The sequence below is a fragment of the Hyperolius riggenbachi genome, chromosome 1 (assembly GCF_040937935.1).
Source record: "Hyperolius riggenbachi isolate aHypRig1 chromosome 1, aHypRig1.pri, whole genome shotgun sequence".
NCBI classification, from domain to species: Eukaryota; Metazoa; Chordata; class Amphibia; order Anura; family Hyperoliidae; genus Hyperolius; species Hyperolius riggenbachi.
Window position 1 is genome coordinate 207,864,783 of NC_090646.1, and position 23,405 is coordinate 207,888,187.

General features: G+C 42.4%; 1 protein-coding gene across 1 annotated transcript in view; it reads left to right on the plus strand.

Annotated features, from left to right (window-relative positions):
* Positions 1-23,405, plus strand: part of SCLT1 (sodium channel and clathrin linker 1) — a 281,942-nt gene that overhangs the window by 226,004 nt on the left and 32,533 nt on the right. Inside the window, exons 18-19 of the mRNA XM_068279885.1 lie at positions 2,653-2,845; positions 13,869-14,065. Coding sequence (XP_068135986.1) covers positions 2,653-2,845; positions 13,869-14,065 — 390 coding nt within the window. The remainder of the gene's footprint in view (positions 1-2,652; positions 2,846-13,868; positions 14,066-23,405) is intronic.

Sequence of the window (23,405 nt, forward strand, 5' to 3'; positions counted from 1 at the left end):
TGAATCTGAATCGGATGTAAAAACTGATTAAAAAGCGGAATCTGAATCGGAATCACTTGCAGTGTGCAAGAGGCCTTAACGACGTGCATTTCCTGAGCGGGGCAATGGCTAGTGCTGCCATATGCACAGTGGTGTAGCAATAGGGCATGCAGCGTTTGCGACCGCACCCAGGCCCTTGGACTAGAAGGGCCTACTAGGGGCCATCCCTTAACGCCAGTATTAGGTCTTCAATCAGTGAATCAGTGGTGTAGCTAGAGATTGTGGGGTCTCATAGCAAAACTTTCATGGGACCCTCAAATGTAGCCATTCATGAGCAATGCCACCTGCCCCTAGATCTGAGTTAATTGGGCAGTTTACATTCTCATGCGGTCAACACTGCAAATAGTTCATGGGCACTGAGACCAAGTCAGAGGGTGGAGAAACAAGAAAGTTAATGGTGAATACATGAAGTACCACCTGCGCCCCATATGCTCCAGGACCCCATAGCATCTGCTATGGCTATTGCTATGCCCCTGTCTTCAATATTGCTATGCTGGTAATAATCACTTCAATATATACTTTGAATGGTTGTAATCATTAACTGGTCCCCATCCCCTTCTTGTACCTCTGACACTGTGGTTGTCCTTGGCAGGTTTTGTTTCGCAATATGAATTGTTATGTATAGAATGATTGGGGGGCCCAATGTAAAACTTGCACTGGGGCCCAAAGCTCTTTAGCTACGCCACTGCGTACGCGTTTTGCCATCTGCAACAAAACACACACAATTCCAGCAAGTGTTGTTCTCTGCCTAAGACAATTGTTCCTTTCCCTATATGTGAGTGAGTTTCCACCCGTAACCTCTTATCTGGGAGGTCACTGGTTAGGGAAATAAGAATATTCTGGTTTACTTTAGAAACACACAAGCCAGTTCAATAACAATAAGTGCAATGTAAATGAACTTGTTCTTTTAAAGAAAATGTGTCACTTAATAATAATTCACTTTAGTAAAAACCGTTATCTCTGCAAAAGTGAAAAAGTGTAGAAGTCTTAACAATGAAGGGAAGGAGGAGATTCAGAGTACAAGGTCTGTGGCCCCATCATGTTTTGTTCACACACAAAAACTAATCTCGGCTAACACTAGAGGCGGAAACAGGAAATTTGGGCGCATGAGGCAGGTGGACAAAAAGGACGCCGCCATTCACTCCCATAATAAATATCGTTTAATGGGCGCCCAACAGGAAAAAAGGGCGCCGGAGAAAAATAACGTTTTAAAAGCGGCGCCCGGAGACTTTTAATGTTTTATAACTGCTTCTCATGATTACCCATTATTTAATGATTTATAATTTTTTAAACATCATTTTTAAACGAAAAACAGTACAATATTTTTTTAAAACATTACTTTTAAACGAAAAACCGTACAATTTTTTTTTAAAAACGTTATTAATGCTTATCACAGGGGGGTCTTAGGTTTAGGCATCACAAGGAGGGTCTTAGGTTTAGGCACCACCAGGGGGGTCTTAGGTTTAGGCACCACCAGGGGGGTCTTAGGTTTAGGCACCACCAGGGGGGTCTTAGGTTTAGGCACCACCAGGGGGGTCTTAGGTTTAGGCACCAACAGGGGGGTCTTAGGTTTAGGCACCAACAGGGGGGTCTTAGGTTTAGGCACCAACAGGGGGGTCTTAGGTTTAGGCACCAACAGAGGGGGGTCTTAGGTTTAGGCACCAACAGGGGGGTCTAGGGGTTTGGAATAGGTACAGGGAGGGTTCTGTGTGAGAGTAGGGTTAGGTATAGCTTTAGTAAAATTCTTATTAATGTTTTATAAAACGTTATTATAAATTTCACTTTTTAAACAGGGAAGATTAATGTTTTTAAAATTGCTGATTTCATACACATTATTTAATGATTTATAACTTTATAAAACATTATTTTTAAACGAAATATAGCACAATTTTTTTTAAACGTTATTCATGATTATCGTTTAAAACCCTGCGCCCTTTTTTCCCGGCACCCTTTTTTAACGTACGCCTAGAGGCTGCTATTGATGGAAAAGAGGCAAGTAGCTCTTTCAGTCTTGTACCAAACCTGTTCTCACCCTCCCAAGACCAACAGACCTCAAGGATCATGCTATCAAAAAATCATTTCAGCATTGTTATATTCTAGAGAAACCTGTCACAGAAGGTTTCCTATGTCTTGGGACTCTTGTATCAAGATTTGCTGTCTTCTCAATACTCACAAAAAAATGTTGCTTCAAACTTCTTGCTTTGCTGTAGATTTGCTGTGCTATGCAAACCAAAGTGAATGGCTTACATTAATAAACCTTAGGACATTGTTTGGGATGCTGGTAGAATAACCACTAGGGATAGTCAATGGCTTGCAAATAATTCCAAGTTGCTGCAGGATTATGCAAATGTTGTATGTAAATATATGCATCTTAAAAATGGACCAATTGGATCTTACTGGCGTGATTTCGATTGGTCCATTTTCAAGCTGCTTACATTTGCATAATCCTGCATCAACTCAGAATTCTTTGTATCTCATTGGACATTTCTAATCACCACAACCTATGTGTACATCGCTGGATAAAGCCTGTTTAGCTTCCTGGGAAATGTGTAGTTGATTTAAACACACACACACACACACACACACAAAACTTTAATTTTTTTTGTCTTTTAGCACGGAGGAGGAGCTGTCCAGGTGTCATGAGACAATTCAGAAGCTGAATGAAATATTAGAGTCTGAAAGAAAAGAGAGCAGCGATGTGAGTGAGGAGAGGCTGAAACTTGTGCAGGTGAATGAACAGCTAAGGAAGGAAGTAGAGGAGTGGAGGAAGACGGCCATAGAGGCACAGCAGAAAGTCAAATTCCAGGTAACGCTACACATATTTGTATTTTCACCTGATGGCAGGGTTAGTGGTGATTGGTAATCAGCTAATTAAGATTACGTGAAATTTCACGTACATTTTCACAATTACACCCATACGTAATTACGATTTGTAAATTCAATTTATTTTGTGTAATCATTTGTCATTTTGCTAAATTTTGTGCCGACTTTAGCAGTGAATTGCAAATCCCACATACATGATATTGTCACCATTGCGAAAATAGAAAATATGATAAAATGTTCTATTTCTCAGATAATAGTCATCATAAATAATTTATATATATATACGGTAATAGCTGTGCTTAGTCCACAAAAATGAAATAAACCAATAAAAAAATTGTTACTTGTGCTGCTTCAATAAAGCAGTCCCCGAATTTTTAAAGTCAGATATACATATCTGATTGTGACTGTACAGTATATGTGTACACAGGAATCTTTTATATACAGTATATACGGTACTAAATAACATCTATGCTGTAAGAATAAAGCCTGATTTGTAGCGGTGTCAGTAATAGAGATGGTAATAATTCTGCCTTGATGCTGGTTTGTGTAAATGTATGCACTCCCTTTGCTCATGAAATCAAATAATTTGATATGTTGTTAAAATTTGGTTTGGTAACTATGAATTAAAGGGTTTTATACATACCTGGGGCTTCCTCTAGCCCCCTTCAGGCTAATCCAGTCGCTGTCCTCCTCCGTCACCTGGATCTTCTGCTATGAGTCCCGGTAATTCAGCCAGTCAGCGCAGTCCGGCCGCGTGCTGCTCCCACAGTCAGGAACATTCTGCACCTGTGCAATAGTGCTGCGCAGGTGTAGTACGCTCCCAGCAGCGGAGTGTGTGCCTGCGGACTACGCCTGACTGGCTCAAGTACCTGGACCCATAGCAGAAGATCCAGGTGGTGGAGTGAGGACAGTGAGGGACTGATTAGCCCGAAGGGGGCTGGAGGAAGCCCCATGTATGTATAAAACTTTAATTTCATTAGTCTCAGGTTTACGTTGTTCCACAGTAGTACTATACTCTACATATGCACTCTCCACAGAGCTGCAGGGAATCCACTGAGAATGTTGTGCACATTGAACACAGAGGTGTTGTCTATCACCCCTAAACCTGGTTCAGATTGTGCATGAAGAATGTGTAAAGCCTAGTACACACTAGCAATTTTGATAGGCCAATCATTGGTCAATTTTACCACCTCTATGTAGTATGACCATTTACCTATATAATCTGCATAGAATTGAAAATCTGTTTGGCCCTCATACTACATGGAGGTGGTAAAATTGACCAATCATTGGCCAATCAAAATTGCTAGTGTGTACTAGCCTTTATAGAGGAAGAATCTCCTTATTCCCCTGCAGAGTACCTGCACATCATTCTTACATGTGCCCACAGTTATATTGCATAGGGTCTGATAGATGTTCTTTTTTTCCTGTGGTGTACAAGTACTCTTACCAAGGACTAGTTTTAGTCTATGACTAAAAGTATTCGAGGCTAGCCAGGTAACTGATATTGTTTAAAAGGGAATAAATATGGCAGCCTCCATATCCCTCTCACTTCAGTTGTATTTTAAAATTCCTAAGTGTTGTCAGTTAAGAGATGCATTTCATGTTACATACTTTCAATCAACAAAATTGTGATATGCGAATTAGAGGAGCCGGAGTCGGTGGAATCCTAACCTGAGGAGTCGGAGTCTGTGTATTTTTGTACCGACTCCACTGCCCTGCTTGTACCCACTAGTCTCCTTAATATATGTAGTAATTTTGGTGGCAAGAGCGTGTATGGGAGCTTTGCTATTAACCGGTAAAGTCAGCACAAATGAAGCAAAAATTACACAAAATTAGGAATTATTACAGTTACAGACAGAATTTATTATGATTTTCCCAGAAATTTTACGTTAAAAATTTGCATCAGTATTTCAAATTCCAACTAACCCCCTCCTCCCCACCCCTAACCCCCTCCTCCTCACCCCTAGCCCCCTCCTCCTCACCCCTAACCACCTCCTCCTCACACGCACATCCTTGCAGAGAATGGCAGCAGGAAGTGATGCTGGCAAGTATCCTTTTGCTCCTCCCCATTCCTGCAGCTATTGAAATTGTTCAACTTTATTGTGTGTACTGGGCCATAGCTTGATGATGTTATTAAACAAGGACCTGGTGCATGTGAGTACAGGAGACCTATGGAGTCACTTAAATTTGTGGATATCCACAACTAGAAAACAAAACTCTGTCATGGATTTGCCGAACATAATTGGATAGCTTGCACACCTGCAATGGTAGATCAGTAAATAACTGTGATTCCAAGTCACTACAACACCTCCGGTCTCCAGTAAAGGCTGCCGGACAGGTGTGTGTGCGCTCCGCCATGAGCATTCTGCAGGGAGCACTATTGATGGCCTGTTAGCTGGCCCTGCTCTGCGGCACTGTCAGGGGCATAGTTACAAGGGGGCAGCTGCTTCTACTGCAGGGGGGCCCAGAGCTGTAAGGAGGCCTCAACAACTACCTCACTTCCTCTGATGAAGGCTGCCAGACAGATGCATGTGTGCTCAGCTGCGAGCATTCTGCAGGGGCCACGAGGGAGCACTATTGGCAGCCTATCAGCTGGCCCTGCTCTGCGACACTGTCAGGGGCATAACTACAGGGGAGCAGCCACTTCAACTGCAGGAGGGGCCCAGAACTGTAGGGGAGCCCCAACTACTACCTTACTTCCTCCGATGACTGGGTCTATCCTTCAGATCAGGTGTTTTTGTAGCTACATTTGTTATGAGTGTAAAGATTACGATTTCCACACTTGTTTTATGACCCTTACACAATGGGCTGTGAGGGTCACCAGGGGTAGACAAGGGAAAGGATGTATCTCCATGATTTGTAGTCACACCCCTGGGCAGTGATTCTTAATAGATTTCAAGCTGAAATCTGTTAAAAGTCTATTTGCAGTGTGTGGCAGGAATGGCTTCCTCCTATGATCAGATTTTGATCACAGAGGGATGTATCTTTTGGGCCCATTGGACGGTCATCTGCTAGTGTATAGTGTAAAATAACTGGGGGGCGTGGCCTGCGTGGAGAGGAGAACGGACGTGCAGTGAGTGAGCTCCGTCCTAAGCCTGGCTAAAAGCGGCATATAAGCATGAACCCACCTGAAACAAACACTGCGGAGAATATGGAGGAGTCAGCAGCAGACTTAGATCCCTCGAGAAAGAGGAAAGGAGCCTTTTACCGCCCCAAAAAACTGACGGACTTCTATCCACCAGCGACAGAGGTGCGCCGGCAAGATGGCGCCGGCTCGAGATCCACGCGGCAGCCCGCAGCTCAGCTGGAAGAAGCGAGCGGACAAGCACAACCGCAACAGCAACTGTCCTCGGAGGGGCAAACAGATACCCCGGATTCCGGATCCCCCACAGACAGTCCAGCAAAGTCGAAACCACGCAGAGAAAAAGACCAGATGGACAACGACAGGGTAGGTCAGCATGATGACACACATACAGGCCGCAGAGGCCTCACTGCGCCATACCCAATTGAAGCATTCCCTGCCACAGACCAGCCAGCCTCACAGGCATATATTAAGGACATACTTCTAACATTCAAAACGTCCCTTTTCTCAGAATTATCTGCCATTACCACTGAGCTAAGACAAGGGCTAGAAGCGGTGGGAGAAAGAGTAAACAGATCTGAATACAAGATATCAGAGCTTACTAAAGAACACAATATCACGGTTGATGTCACTGAAGCCCACACAACAGATATTGAATGGCTGAAATCAAAATCTGCAGATATGGAGGACAGAAATAGGAGAAACAATCTGAAATTCCATGGCATCTCAGAGCAGATCACTACAAGCGAGCTCAAGCCTTATCTCCAATCTTTAGTCAAAGCAGTACTGCCTCAGGTCTCGGATATAGAACTAACAATTGATCGTGCACACCGTTTACCAAAGCCCTCTTTTTTAGCAGACACAATCCCTAGAGATGTGATTGCACGATTTCTGTTTTATCAAGTGAAAGAAGATTTGATGCTGGCCCTGAGGAAGGCAGGTTCTCTACCAGATCCTTATGCTCATGTGCATCTTTATTCAGATTTATCTCCTGCTACATTGCAACTCCGCAAAGTTCTTCAGCCTTTTACAAAAGCATTGCAAGATACACAAGTTCAATACAAATGGGGCTTCCCCACAAAACTGATCTTTTCCTTCCGAAACAAACAATATGTGGTCACCTCATATGAATCCGGTTACAAACTGTTTAAACAATTGCAGATCCAGATTCCGAATGAATCCTCACGATTCCGGAACACTACAAGCTCCTCAAAAATTACACAGGACTGGCAGGCTCAATCTAAGCGTTGAGGCCAGGCAATAGATTTTTCTGGCTAACTACCCTCTCCAATGCCTTTTGAGAATCTCGACAGGAAGGCTTATACCAAGACACTGGTTGAATACCTTTGCTCCAAAATTGGTGTAGATCATAGAACTTTGCTACACCTGATCGTGCAGCGAACTGCATGGGTTATGTTAATATATTATTGTTACTGTTGTTATTTGTTTATATATGGTGCTTTAATCATTGGTCCACCCAAATTGCATACCAATATGGAATATATGGCTCAACAAATAGACACATTGCCCCCTTCCACAAACAGGCAGTTTATCAAAACTTATGTCATTAGAAAGTGTACTGATAAGAAGCGTACTAATGTATTAAGATGTCTTTGAAATGTACAACTTACAATGTGAGGGGTCTAAATTCACCATTCAAAAGGCATGTTTTTTGGAAGGAAGTGTTATCACACTCTACCCAAGTGGTATTTGCCCAGGAAACCCACTTATTAGCCAAAGACATACATCTTTGCAACCATAATAGTTTTCCGACCATCTATCACAGCACATTTACAAAGAAAAAAAGAGGGGTACTACTGGCCTTCTGCAAAGATCTAACAGTAGCCCCAATTTCAATAGAAGTTGATCCTAATGGTAGATTCATTATTTTTATAGGACATCTTAATGATAGACTGGTCACACTAGTAGGTCTGTACGCCCCCAATTCAGGGCAAAAAACTTTCTTGCATAAACTATTTGAGCACGTCAATAAGATTAAACAAGGTCTGGTTCTGATGGGAGGCGACTTCAACAGCATAATTACAGCAAGGGACTCATCTGCCACCTCTACCAGATCTAATATACAAATAGACAAACAGATAAATTGGTTTAACCTATACGATCCATGGAGGATTTGGCATAATACAGAAAGAGATTATACTTACTTCTCGCACATACACAAGACAAGCTCAAGAATTGATTTCTTTTTAACTGATAAAATTATGTTACAAGAAGTTATATCCACCTCTATAGGAATCACAACTTGGTCGGACCACGCACCAGTCCATATCTGCATCAGAGATGGCCCAACAATTAAGAAACCTCTATTATGGAGACTTAATAACTCTCTATTTAATAATCAGCCCTTCCTACAAAATCTTAAGGAGGAAATAAAATACTTCTGGGAGAGAAATAATGTTCCTGGGAATAGTCCTTCCACTGTCTGGTCAGCCCATAAGGCGTTTGTACGGGGTCTTCTAATTAGACAAGGGACCATAATTAAAAAACAAAGACTCCAAAAATACAATGACCTACTAGCCTCCATTCAAGCCAAAGAAAGAATTCTCAAAAATCATAGCTCAGTAGAAATAGAAAGAGATCTATTCCACCTGAGGGAAGAGTTAAGATGCCACCTACTGTATCAGTATGATTATATGCTACAAAAAGCCAACTTAACATTTTATTCTCAAAACAATAAAGCCAGCAAATTACTAGCCAAACAATTGCAAGCCAGACGCAATAAATTTAAAATCCATACTATGACACACCCTTCGTCTAAAGAAAAAATAACCAATCCTAAAGGGATAGCTGATCTTTTCAGCGAATACTATGCTCAACTATACAATCTCAAAGAGGATCCCTCAACAGCACAACCTTCAGAGGAGACCATTAACACATTCTTGAGATCGATCAATTTACCCAAGATCTCTCCAACACAATTAGAATCCCTAAACAGCCCCTTCACAGAGTCAGAATTACTAAAAACAATACAGACTCTCAAACGTAACAAGGCCCCAGGCCCGGATGGTTTTAACAATGAGTATCTTCTGACTCTTGCCAGCTCCCTAGTACCAAACCTCTTATCCTTATTCAACTCCTTTCTAGATGGAAGTACTATACCCAGTGAATATTTAGAAGCAATAATTACGGTGATTCCTAAAACAGGGAAGGATGAGTCGTCTCCAGCTAATTTCCGTCCTATCTCTCTGTTAAATACAGATCTTAAATTATACGCGAAACTACTGGCAAACCGCCTGATGCAGATAACCCCAAACTTATTGTCCTATGACCAAGTTGGATTCACAAGAGGCAGGCAAGCGGGAGATGGAACAAGGCGCATGATGGGTCTGATCAGACATGTGGAACTCTGTCAAATGCCTTCGGTGCTTCTAACCTTGGATGCCGAGAAGGCATTTGACAGAGTTCATTGGCAATTCTTAAGAAGTACCCTCTTTAAGTTTGGCCTATCAGGACCTATACTTGCAGCAGTTATGGCTTTATATTCAACACCATCGGCCAGAGTCAATGCAGCAGGGTTCATATCCAAACCCTTCAACATCACAAATGGCACCCGGCAAGGATGCCCCCTGTCTCCCATTATATTCGTATTAATGATGGAAACCTTAGCTCAAAGAATCCGTTCAAATAACAACATAAAAGGGGTCAAAATTGGGGGTAACCATCATGTTATTAGCATGTTTGCGGACGATGTTGCATTGATTCTGACCGACCCAACTAAATCATTAACACATCTATTAGAAAAACTGAAACTGTTCTCTTCAGCTTCTTTCTATAAACTAAACCATCATAAGTCTCTCCTCCTAGCATTTAATTTAACCCTCAAGGAGAAAAATCATATCTCTAAGACCTTCCCATTTCCCTGGGCTGAATCTGAAGTTCCTTACTTAGGGATTAAGTTAACCTTTCCAACTGAAAAAATGTATGCCCGCAACTATATCCCCTTATTAACTGCCATTAAAAACGAGTGCTCAGGTCTATCAAAAAGATGGCTATCTTGGTCGGGCCGGGTAGCCACTTTCAAAATGTTCATCTTGCCCAAAATTCTCTATCTGTTTAGGACAATCAATATACCACTAAAAAAATCATACCTATTAGATCTGAAAAGATGTGTGTCTCAGTTCATTTGGCAAGGGAAAAAAGCAAGAGTCTCACACAAAGTAATGACTCTACCAAAAAAATGGGGCGGCATGGGCCTACCATGCTTGGAATCTTACTACTATGCAGCCTCGCTAGACATGGTTAAACATTGGTGGGATCCACAATCGCAGAAACCTTGGGTAGAAATAGAAAAATATCTTTTAACTAAAGACCCCCACATAGTAATAAGAGGTATGATTTTAGGCGCAAAGACCCCTTTGTCCCAATACCCAACGATTAAGGCCATACTTCTGGCATGGGAACACTTCCTTAAACATCCTCCCGACACAGCTCAAACACACACTCCCAATATCCCTCTATCAGTTCTCCATCAGTTCATCCCAGACCTTAATTTACAGCATTGGCGTGTAAACAAAGAAATATTGTTCAATGATTTATTTGAAGGCCCCAAAATTAAAACCTTTGCAGCACTCCAGAAAGAATTCAATCTACCCCAGTCTCAACTCTTTTCATATCATAGAATATTTCACCTGATCAAATCAAGAGACTTACGAATTCCACAACTACCAACCCGAATCATTACCCTATTAAACTTCAAGGGCCCGCATAGGGGAGATATCTCAACATGGTACGAAAATCTACAAATGAACCCTTATTCACCTCTCAAGCGTTTTGCCCTTAATTGGTCTAACGACCTGAATACTCAGATCTCAGTGGAACAACTTATTAAAGCTACAAATATGATCCTAAAATTATCCAAATGTAACACCCACTGGGAACAATCTCGCAAAATTCTATATAGATGGTACTATACTCCAAGAAGGATAGCATCCTTCTCGGAAAACATATCTCCTCTATGCTGGCACTGCTCTACCGACCAAGGAACTTTGCTACATATGCTTTGGGAATGCCCAATAATTTTCGCCTTTTGGAAAAAAGTTGAAGCTCTCATACAAAGAGTTCTTGAACAAAATTTCAAACTCCTCCCCAAACTAGCTTTATTAATGGTGGGAATAGAAGAATTTCCTATACTAGTTAGACCGCAAATAGCACACATCCTATTCGTAGCCCTTTCACTAATCTCAAATAACTGGAAGTCAGCCAACCATATATCCATTGAACACCTAAAATATACAGTTCAGAAGAACATACTGATGGAACAAAAAATTAGATACCAGAATACAGGGAGAGTCTGCCCCCTTAACATGCCTAATTTGTGGATAGGACACTAATACTCCATAGAACAGCAACTAGATACGAAACTAGCGTTATATTATTGACTTAGAGATCAAGCCTTAACGTCATCATCAGGACCAGATAATTAAACATGACAAGCTCAGACCGTCAATGGTAACCACAATAATAAGTTCACCATATATTTTTCCTTTCTTTCTGTTATGTTTCTGTTATGTTTCTTTATTTCCTTTAAATTGCTGACTCCACGACTTATGTCTTTTCTTTGCTTATGCTGAATGATGCTGGAAAATACTACACCACTAATATATGATTAATACACGCTATACAAGCGACCACTAGTAGCTCATTGGGGTCCTTAGGACCAACTGCCCAATGAGAAATAGGTTGCTATTCCTAGATGGGGGGATATAAATGTAATGTCCCTGAGTATCCTATGGAAGAACAACAAAAAATAAGTGTATGAAATAACTGTGCTATTATACAAGAATGACAATTCCATGTATGCATATTCAGTAACCACGTGCTTATGATACAAAGTTTATGTTTATATATATCTGACTTTTTGAGCAATAAAGTTTGATGAAAAAAAAAAGTGTAAAATAACTGAGCTTCCAGGGTATAGAGTAAGTCAATACAGGGTGAGCGAAGTACTCACAGACTGCATAAACAGGAGTTTTCGATCAGGCCTCATTCTTTGACCAGACAGGTTTACTTTGAACATTGCAGAATTAGAGATGATGGCTGCTTAGCATGTCAAATATGGTTTGGCACAGCTGCAGCACCAAAAGTTTCCCATCCCAGAGCTAGCATTTTGTGTATGGAACAAAGTGAAAAGAGCACAAATGACTGCGGCTGAGTACCGCATTCAAAATTTCTTTATGTATATCTCAGAACAGTAATTAAATAACTAAGCACTTTCCATAAATTACAATAAAATTTTCAAATGCATCCATACAAATCACCCAACAAACAGATGGTTAATGTAAAAAAAGAGAATTCAGAAACAAGGCATTTGGATCTCAACAGCATTTTCATGTGGTTCTGAAAATGATTATGTCCTCATTCAATATCGGGGAAACAACCAGCACTTTTTCCCAATCCATCACATACATATGGCTGCATCTGTGCCCATGTGGTTGTTTTCTCTTAAAGTAGAAAATTCACCTCAAGATGTAGAATTCGTTCTGTATGGGAACAATGCAATCCTACAAAAACAGTACCTTTTAAATTATTCTGCAGTTTCTACAATCATTTTACCATTGGATGGAGTTGTTTACAAATGTCCAGAAAAAGATAAGCTGTTAGGGCTAGCACACACCAAGCTTTGAAAAGCCCTTTGCTACTGAAACCCTATAAGGGTGTTCCCACAGCAGCGTTATGATTTTTGTAAAATCTTAAACCTGTGAGAGATTATTTTGACACTTGTCTGACTGTTGTCCTGGTGCTCTGCCCTTAAAAACAAACCTAAACAGAAAATAAACTGAAGCAATAAATAATCTGTCCTACTCCTAAAAATGTTTGTTTTACATCTACCAGTTGCATAGCTTACAAACTGAAATCAATGAAGAATAGAAAGCCCCTAAAACTTATATTGTAGGAACAATAAAAAAAAATACAAAATCATACAAAAAATACACAGGAAAAAATATGCAAGAGTTTTAACATCCTGCCCTACTCACCAGCGTCAAACTCCACCTGTTTTCCTACTCGCTACTCTCTAAGTCACTTTGCAACCTTTGCTCCTCACATGAAACCCTCTTATTTTCTGTTTTGGTAATCTCTTCTCAGGGCTCATTTCCATATAGTGTGCTTTCAGGCACGCTTATGGAAACAGGATTGCAGGGGCAGCAGACAGTGCATAAATTGCACTGTCTGCATTTCCATTCATGCATGGCGATTCACAGCTGAATCGCCATGCATGGTTTGCTGTATTTCGGAGCAATTCAGCCCACGATCCCATTCAGTAAAGAGCCATGGAGCTCTGAGCTGCATGGAAACGAGCCCTCACTGTAGCATGAGTTGTCACAGGTTTTACCCCTCCTTATCCTATTCACCGTGATCCAAGCCTTGAAATCTTCAAACGTATCCTTAAAATGCACCATTTCAGACAAGCATATAATAGTCACCTTGAGACCTATCCACATCTGCACCAGATGTCCGCACCCTGCAGCCTCAATCACTAACCCATTTGTCACTTTATGTAGTATCCCCAAGCTACTCCCCTATAGATTGTGATCTTGTAAAATCAGGATTCTCCCTCTAGCGTTGTCTGTACTGTGTACCGTATGTATTTATGGCTCCTACTACTTGTACTCTGCACCATGCTATGTGTGATGATAGTAAGTGTACCAAAATCACTGTACCTTTACTCAGTCTCTTATGATTGGCATGAGAGACTGAGAGGAAGAATTGTGTGGGTCAATAAGTCCTTGGTTATACCTAGAAGATTTGATATAAAGTAGAATCCTAAGTTCATGGTAGAATCATTTACACTTTGCCATTGAAAGTTACAGTTCTGTAAAGCAATAATTTCATCGAGTAAACATTTGCTGTTAATATTGATGAGGCAAATATGCCATGTCTGTTTTTCTGTGTTTTTTCCCCCTAGATAAGTACTATGACACATGAGTTCTCTGTGAAGGAGCAAGGCTATGAGGTACAACTGCAGGAGATGGAAGACAGCTGCCGAAAGTCCATGCAGGAACTAATGAGACTACTGACCGCTCAACAAAAGACGAGCTACAAGTGGAAGGAGGAGACAAACAACCTTACAAAGAGCACAGAGAACAGACTTAGAAAACTACGGTTTGTAGCCCTCTTATTATTAGAACTAGCAAATATATTCCCATAGGGCACAGCACAGGTCCAACTGTGGCAATGGGTTGGACGGGTCGATACAGTGTATTTTAGGAAAAGAGCGATGGGGCTGTTGCATTTGAGGTAGGGAGTAAGGCAGCAGTATAATGTGGGTGCAGCAGAAGAAAAAAGTGAGAACGGCCATTTAATACACTCAGCCAGTCCTCCTCCTGAAAGGGTTTGGCTGTTGCTGCACAAGGCTGAGGGTGGATGAGCCAGGGTGGCAGATGTGTCATGAAGTAATAAAGGCATTTTACTAAGTCAGGGATTGTGTGGTAGTGGGACAGGCAGCTTGGTTTGGCATGAATGGGTGGGGCTGTGTATCCTCCTGTTTTGTACATACAAGGGTTGGAAGGAAGGACAAGGCTGAGTTCTCAGTTTTGTGGGTAATGGCCTGTGTGTGTCCCATATTTTGTGGTTTTGTGAATTTACCGTAATTACATATCTCGCTTTATTGTGCTTTTAGTTAAGTCATCTCTATATAGCATGTTAATATATTATTGAAAAGACTGATTATATATAGCAAAATTTTGCATTTATTTTCAAAATCCAGAAAACAAATTGTCATGTCACATCAACAATCTTCTGTATTGCAGAAAGATCAGCACACTCAGATATACAGTGGGATGCGAAAGTTTGGTCAACCTTGTTAATCTTCATGATTTTCCTGTATAAATCGTTGGTTGTTATGAAAAAAAAATGTCAGTTAAATATATCATGTAGGTGTAGGAGACGCACACAGTGATATTTGAGAAGTGAAATGAAGTTTATTGGATTTACAGAAAGTGTGCAATAATTGTTTAAACAAAATTAGGCAGGTGCATAAATTTGGGCACCAGAAAAAGGAATGAAATCAATATTTAGTAGATCATCCTTTTGCAGAAATTACCGCCTCTAAATGCTTCCTGTAGATTCCAATGAGAGCCTGGATTCTGGATGAAGGTATTTTGGACCATTCTTCTTTATAAAACATCTCTAGTTCATTCAGGTTTGATGGCTTCCAAGAATGGACAGCTCTCTGTAACTCACACCACAGATTTTCAGGTATATTCAGGTCTGGGGACTGAGATGGCCATCCCAGAATGTTGTACTTGTTCCTCTGCATGAGTAGTGGATTTTGAGCAGTGTTTAGGGTCATTGTCTTGTTGAAAGATCCAGCTCAGCTTTAGCTTTGTCACTGATTCCTGGACATTGGTCTCCAGAATCTGCTGATACTTAGTGGAATCCATGCGTCTCTCAACTGTGACAAGATTCCCAGTCCCTGCACTGGCCACACAACTTTACAGCATGATGGAACCACCACCATCTTTTACTGTAGCAGGTTTTTTTTGTTTTTGTTTTTGTTTTTTTGGAATGCTGTGTTCTTTTTCCTCCACTTATAACACCCCTTGTTATGCCCAAATAACTCCATTTTAGTTTTATCAGTCCACAGCACCGTAATCCAAAATGAAGCTGGCTTGTCTAAAAGTGCTTTAGCATACCTCAAGTGGCTCTGTTTGTGCTGTGGGCGGTGAAAAGACTTCCTCTCGCATACACCATCTACTTGTGTAAAGTGCGCCGAATGGTTGAACGATGCACAGTGACTCCATCTGCAGCAATATTATGTTGTAGGTCTTTAGTGCTGGTCTGTGGGTTGACTCTGACTGTTGTCACCATTCGTTGTTTCTGCCTGTTCAAGATTATTCTTGGTCTGCCACTTCGAGCCTTAACTTGAACTGAGCCTGTGGTCTTCCATTTCCTTAATATGTTCCTAACTGTGGAAACAGACAGCTGAAATCTCTGATACAGCTTTCTGTATTCTTCCCCTTAACCATGATGGTGAACAATCTTTGTCTTCAAGTCATTTGAGAGTTGTTTTGAGACCCCCATGTTGCTACTCTTCAGAGAAAATTAAAATAGGAGGGAAACTTACAATTGACCCCCTTAAATACTTTATCATAATTGGATTCACCTGTGTATGTAGGTCAGGGGTCACTGAGATAAATAAGCCAATTTGAGTTCCATAAATTAGTTCTAAAGGTTTTGGATTCAATAAAATGACAACAGTGCCCATATTTATGCACCTGCTTAATTTTGTTGCGCACTTTCTGTAAATCCAATAAACTACATTTCGCTTCTAAAATATCACTGTGTGTGTCTACTACATGATATATTTAACTGACATTTTTTATCATAACAACCAACGATTTATACAGGAAAATCATGACGATTAACAGGGTTGCCCAAACTTTTGCATCCCACTGTATAATGCAAAAAATGCAACCTCTTTTAATGCAAAAGGTTTCCATATAATACAATTCGTGTTCAACAAGGACCATCAACTCACAGCAGATTGGCGCCAAAGACACCCACAGTCCATCAAATGCCCGCTGGCCACCTTGTATAGAACGCCTGTGCGAGAGTCCAAAGTCCACAATCTAAAGAGAATGTGTCTCAAATCATGGCATCTACATCAACAGTCTAGCGCAAGTTAAAGACTAAGGCTACGTTAACACGAGGCATGCTTTGCATTATAGAATGTGTACAGTTGAAGTGAAGCATACTTTTCATATAAAAAACTAGGCTGTTTATTTATTTATTTTATTTTCCTATCTGAAAGAGTTAACCTTCAGGCATGCAAGTGACAGCCTCTCTCTTGTCAGAATTAGAGATGTGGCGAACGGTTCGCCGGGCGAACATCTCTGGGGGGTTTACTACTTCCAGGTTGCTCTGACCCGGAGTAGTACGCCTGTGCTGCCCGGCGGAGCGCGTCCTAGATCGCGCTCCTGTCACTCTCTGCGCATGAGCGTGACGTCGTTCATGACGTCATGCGCAGAAAGTGCCCGGCAACAGGAGCACAATCTAGGATGCGCTCCGCCGGGCAGCGCAGGCGTACTACTCCGGGTCAGAGCAACCCGGAAGTAGTAAACCCCCAAGAGATTCAGAGATGTTCGCCACATCTCTAGTCAGAATTACAGCATAATCCTCACTAATAAGAAATTCTAGTCATACAACTTTTTTTGAGCAAAGAAGAATTTGTAACTGCAATAGATAGATGAAAAAAGGTCAAGGGTTCATGTAGTTCAGCTCTGGGACACTTTATAGAGCTTTAATAAAACATTAAATCTACTGTGTAAATGTTTAAACATAAAATAAAGTCATTTTTAGAAGTAGGAGGATAGATACAATTGTTTTTCTCATCAGTTTATTTTCAACTTGTGTGTGCTTCACTGCATGTTCTGCATTGCACCTATCATGCACGATGCAACTTTTCCTCTTCCTTGCAATGCAGTGCCCCAGTGTGAACCTAGCCTAAGCTTCAAAGTAGACCTATTACCCATAGCAAGCATCTGGATGTTTACTGCCCTTTTCTTTGCATGGGCAGAATCATTCGAATTCTAAATGGATATTTTGGCAACTCCATGTTTCTGGGTTTTGTATGTCACAATAACTTGTGTGCATGTGTATGTGTGTGTGTATATATATATATATATATATATATATATATATATATATATATATATATATATATATATATATATATATATGTATATATATCTCCTTCTAAAAAAAAATAGCATATTGTGATAAGTTCATTATTTTCTGTAATGTACTGATAAACATTAGACTTTCATATATTTTAGATTCATTACACACAACTGAAGTAGTTCAAGCCTTTTATTGTTTTAATATTGATGATTTTGTCATACAGCTCATGAAAACCCAAAATTCCTATCTAAAAAAATTAGCATATCATGAAAAGGTTCTCTAAGCGAGCTAATAATCTAATCCTCTGAATCAACTAATTAACTCTACAGTGTTCTCCCCAGGCTCTGTTAGCCGGGTGCTCCACCCGGCTAGTTTTGGTGAGCACCCGGCTGTCATCGGCTCACCTCTTTCTCTGTTGTAAGCAGAGTTGTGCAGAAAAGCACCGGCCCTGCATTCTATAATCTCGCCCCACCCGGCTACTTTTTCATGCCACCCGGCTGGAAAAAAATTCTGGGGAGAACACTGCTCTAAACACCTGCAAAAGATTCCTGAGGCTTTTAAAGCTCCCAGCCTGGTTCATTACTCAAAACCGCAGTCATGGGTAAGACTGCCGACCTGGCTGCTGTCCAGAAGGCCATCATTGACACCCTCAAGCAAGAGGGCAAGACACAGAGACATTTCTGAATGAATAGGCTGTTCCTAGAGTGCTGTATCTAGGCACCTCAGTGGGAAGTCTGTGGGAAGGAAAAAGTGTGGCAGAAAACGCTGCACAACGAGAAGAGGTGACCGGACCCCGAGGAAGATTGTGGAGAAGGAACGATTCCAGACCTTGGGGGACCTGTGGAAGCAATGGACTGAGTCTGAAGTAGAAACATCTAGAGCCACCGTGTACAGGTGTGTGCAGGAAATGGGCTACAGGTGCCGCATTCCCCACTTTTGAACCAGAAACCCCGGCAGAAGCGCCTGACCTGGGCTACAGAGAAGCAGCACTGGACTGTTGCTCAGTGGTCCAAAGTACTTTTTTCGGATGAAAGCAACTTTTGCATGTCATTCGGAAATCAAGGTGTTAGAGTCTGGAGGAAGACTGGGGAGAGGGAAATGCCAAAATGCCTGTGTCCAGTGTCAAGTACCCACAGTCAGTGATGGTCTGGGGTGCCATGTCAGCTGCTGGTGTTGGTCCACTGTATTTTTGGAGATGATTTCATTTTTCAGCACTACCTGGCACCTGCTCACAGTGCCAAAACCACTGGTAAATGGTTTACTGACCATGGTATTACTGTGCTCAATTGGCTTGCCAACTCTCCTGACCTGAACCCCATAGAGAATCTGTGGGATATTGTGAAGAGAAAGTTGAAAGATGCAAGACCCAACACTCTGGATGAGCTTAAGGCCGCTATCGAAGCATCCTGAGCCTCCAAAACACCTGAGCAGTGCCACAGGCTGATTGCCTCCATGCCACGCTGCATTGAAGCAGTCATTTCTGCAAAAGGATTCCCGACCAAGTATTGAGTGCATAACTGAACATAATTATTTGAAGGTTGAGTTTTTTGTTTTAAAAACACTTTTCTTTTATTGGTCGGATGAAATATGCTAATTTTTTTAGATAGAATTTTGGCTTTTCATGAGCTGTATGCCAAATCATCAATGTTAAAACAATAAAAGGCTTGAACTACTTCAGTTGTGTGTAATGAATCTAAAATATATGAAAGTCTGTTTATCAGTACATTACAGAAAATAATGAACTTTATCACAATATGCAAATTTTTTGAGAAGCGCTGTGTGTACACACACACACACACACACACACACACACACACACACACACACACACACACACACACACACACACACACACACACACACTCACTCACTCACTCACTCACTCACTCTCTGTGCTGTATGTGAGAAATAAACAAAGCACACAGAGCCTGGAGGGGGTATGCAAGGGGCGTGCATAACTTGTTCCTACCGTATTACAACAGAGGCAGCCCATTCCTCCCCGGGTTGACAAAGAAGAGAAGATTTGATACATTACAAAGACAGTACAACTAGAAAAGGCTGCAGTAATTCAGACCACATTAGAACAGGTTTAGGAACTTATAGGATAGAAGAAATATGGCTGAAAATTTTGTTACCTAGTCTCTTTAAGCCCTCTTTCCACGTATGTTGCCCAGTGTCTTGTGTGAGAGAGTCAGTATGTGTAGGTAACCACATCACCACCCGTTATCTCGCACAATGGCTTAACAGCTCTGAGATGTGATTCAGTAAAGAGTAGACTTGTCAGAAATGCTACAATAAAGGTAGAATCTTAGGGACTTGACATTTTTCAGCTTCGTCATTATGTGAAATTACAAAAATAGCACCATTTTATCCTTTTAGATTTTAGAAGCGCGAGTTCTGTCTATCTCATGTAATTATTTCAATAGCTCACAGCACCAATGGACACAGCAAGAATCCCTTGAGATGGGTTAAGTAAACGTCTACGTTCTTTTAACAATATAGACAGCATTACTTTGATTTCTATAATTAAATGTTTAAAACGGGTATGCAGTACCTGCCTAGCAATGTGTTACACATATTACATCTGAACAGTGTAATTGTGCTGTCCCTATGTAGCCTCACCGCTTATATATTGTGTAAGGCGTTTCTTGCTTAGAGTTTACAATCTTATCTGGGTTTTGTTTTGTTTTGTTTTTTGCCTGGTAGATGTATAATTGCTGCATTTATCATATATACTCTGTTACAAGTCGACCTCGTGTATTAGTTGACCCCAATATTTAAGCCTCTTAAGCTGGAATTTTTTATTGACTCATGGCTGCACTTTGGGACCAGGAGGGGTTAATTACTGCAGTGGTTCCCAACCTTTTCCGGCCCAGGGAACACTTTCTGACCAAATTTTTCTCCGGGGAACGGCGGGGGGGGGGGGGGGGGGTAGGTGCGGCCCCCGGGTGTTTGTGCGACCTAGTGGTCAGTGCCGTGTGCAGCAGGCTATGGGGGGGGGGGGGGCTGGGGTGCGGCTGCATAGCTAGCATAGTTGCCCCAGTTTAGGGAGTTTAGTTGCTCCAGTATAGCCAGAATAGTGCCCCAGTATAGCCAGTATAGTGCCCCAGTATAGCCAGAATAGTGCCCCAGTATAGCCAGTATAGTGCCCCAGGATAGCGCCTCAGTATAGTGCCCCAGGATAGCTAGTATAGTGCCCCAGGATAGCCAGTATAGTGCCCCGGTATGGCCAGTATAGTGCCCCAGTATAGCCAGTATAGTGCCCCAGTATAGCCAGTATAGTGCCCCAGTATAGTGCCCCAGTATATAGCCAGAATAGTGCCCCAGTATAGCCAGAATAGTGCCCCAGTATAGCCAGTATAGTGCTCCAGTATAGCCAGAATAGTGCCCCAGTATAGCCAGTATAGTGCCCCAGTATAGCCAGAATAGTGCTCCAGTATAGCCAGAATAGTGCCCCAGTATAGCCAGAATAGTGCTCCAGTATAGCCAGAATAGTGCCCCAGTATAGCCAGAATAGTGCTCCAGTATAGCCAGAATAGTGCCCCAGTATAGCCAGAATAGTGCCCCAGTATAGCCAGAATAGTGCTCCAGTATAGCCAGAATAGTGCTCCAGTATAGCCAGAATAGTGCCCCAGTATAGCTAGTATAGTGCCCCAGTATAGCCAGTATAGTGCTCCAGTATAGCCAGAATAGTGCCCCAGTATAGCCAGTATAGTGCCCCAGTATAGCCAGAATAGTGCCCCAGTATAGCGCCCCAGGATAGCGCCTCAGTATAGTGCCCCAGGATAGCCAGTATAGTGCCCCGGTATGGCCAGTATAGTGCCCCAGTATAGCCAGTATAGTGCCCCAGTATAGCCAGTATAGTGCCCCAGTATAGCCAGTATAGTGCCCCAGTATAGTGCCCCAGTATATAGCCAGAATAGTGCCCCAGTATAGCCAGAATAGTGCCCCAGTATAGTGCCCCAGGATAGCGCCCAAGTATAGTGCCCCAGGATAGCTAGTATAGTGCCCCAGTATAGCTAGTATAGTGCCCCGGTATAGCCATTATGGGTAGGTGGTGCCCCCCGCTGTTATTACCTTAACAGCTTCCGCTCTCCCCTCTCCGGCGCGTGTGTTTATTCAAGCAGCGTATCTCCCGGCTGCTCTGTGTGATCCGGCAGGAAGCATGGCAGCGGCTTCCTGTAGCGGCGATATGTATCGCCGTTACTATGGTAACCGAGCCCTGCTTCCTGCGCATCACACACAGAGCAGCCGGGAGATACGCTGCTTAAATAAATGCATGCGCTGGAGAGGGGAGAGCGGCCGCTGCTAAGGTAATAACAGCGGCGACCGCGGGGATGGGCGGGAGGGGGAGAAGAGGACGGCACACCAGGCAACGTCCCGCGGCACACTAGTGTGCTGCGGAACACTGGTTGAAAAATGCTGAATTACTGCCCTGCATAAAGTATTGCAGCCATGAACCCTTCCTGTTCCTTAAAGAAAACCTGTGCTGAAAGAAGTTCCCCTGGGGGGTACTCACCTCAGTAGGGGGAAGCCTCTGGACCCTATCAAGGCTTCCCCCGACCTCCTCCTGAGTTACATGGCGGTCTCGCTGCAGCCCCCGGAACGCACAGGCGACAATTTGTCGCGCTGTGCAATATTTACCTTTTCTGGCTCCAGCGGGGGCGCTGTTGCGGCTCTTCTGATGGAGATAGGCGTAAATAGCCGATCTCCATCGGGTCCGCTCTACTGTGCAGGCGACTTGCGACTGCGCAGTAGAGCGGCCCGACGGAGATCGGCTATTTTCGCCTATCTCCATGGGAGGAGCGGATACTGCGCCTGCGCTGGAGCCAAAAGGTAAATATTTACATTGCCACCGCTCCGAGAGGATTTTCACCTCCGCCGTGGGACCGAGGAGGACAGGGGAAGCCTCAATAGGATCCGGAGGCTTCCCCCACACGAGGTGAGTACCCCCCAGGAGAGTTTTTTTTCATTACAGATTTTCTTTAAGTACAGCCAATAACTCCATCAGGCCCCTAAGTGCAGCAATTATTCACTCCCCTTTCTGCAGCCCAGTATTTCCCCCCTGTCCCTTTTCTTGTTAATTGTTGTGGCCAAGATTTTCAGACCTGTGCTTTCTTGGCATTTCCTTTATCAAGAAAGTGTCAATTGGTGCAGATGGGCATGTCACTAATAGTACACATATTACTCAGTGTGCTCAGTGTTGCCCGTGACTCATGTATAAGTCGAATCCTATACTTTGATTTAGCGAATCAGACCTAAATTATACAAATTATTGTTTAGTACATAACATTAACCACTTTACCCCCACCCGTACGCATTTCTCCGTCCCTTTTTCCATCCTTTTACCACCAGGTACGGAGGAATCCGTACTGCCCGCGCTCCCGCTCGCTTATGCGCGCACTCCTGCTCGCATGCACGCCGCCGCCCGCTCACCCGGAGATCAATGAAGGGGAAAATCCATCCCCGTTCGTTGATCTAAGCCCCCGCAATGATCCGCTGCTTCTATGAGAAGCAGCGATCATTGTGAAGAGAAAAAAAAAGTTCCCAGCCTCTTTCTACTTCCTGCAATCGTCCTTCCGGACGCTTGCAGGTCGCATAAATAAAATGTTACTGTGGCCATCTTGTGGCCAAATAGTAAAACTACGCCCTAAAGCCTTTTTCACATACACTACTTTTACACAAAAAATTAACTCATTACCTCCCACACTCCCCAATTTATTTATTTTTTCTAATTAAAAAAAAAAATTACAATAAAAAAAATACATAAATAGTTACCTTAGGGACTGAACTTTTTAAATATTTATGTCAGGAGGGTACA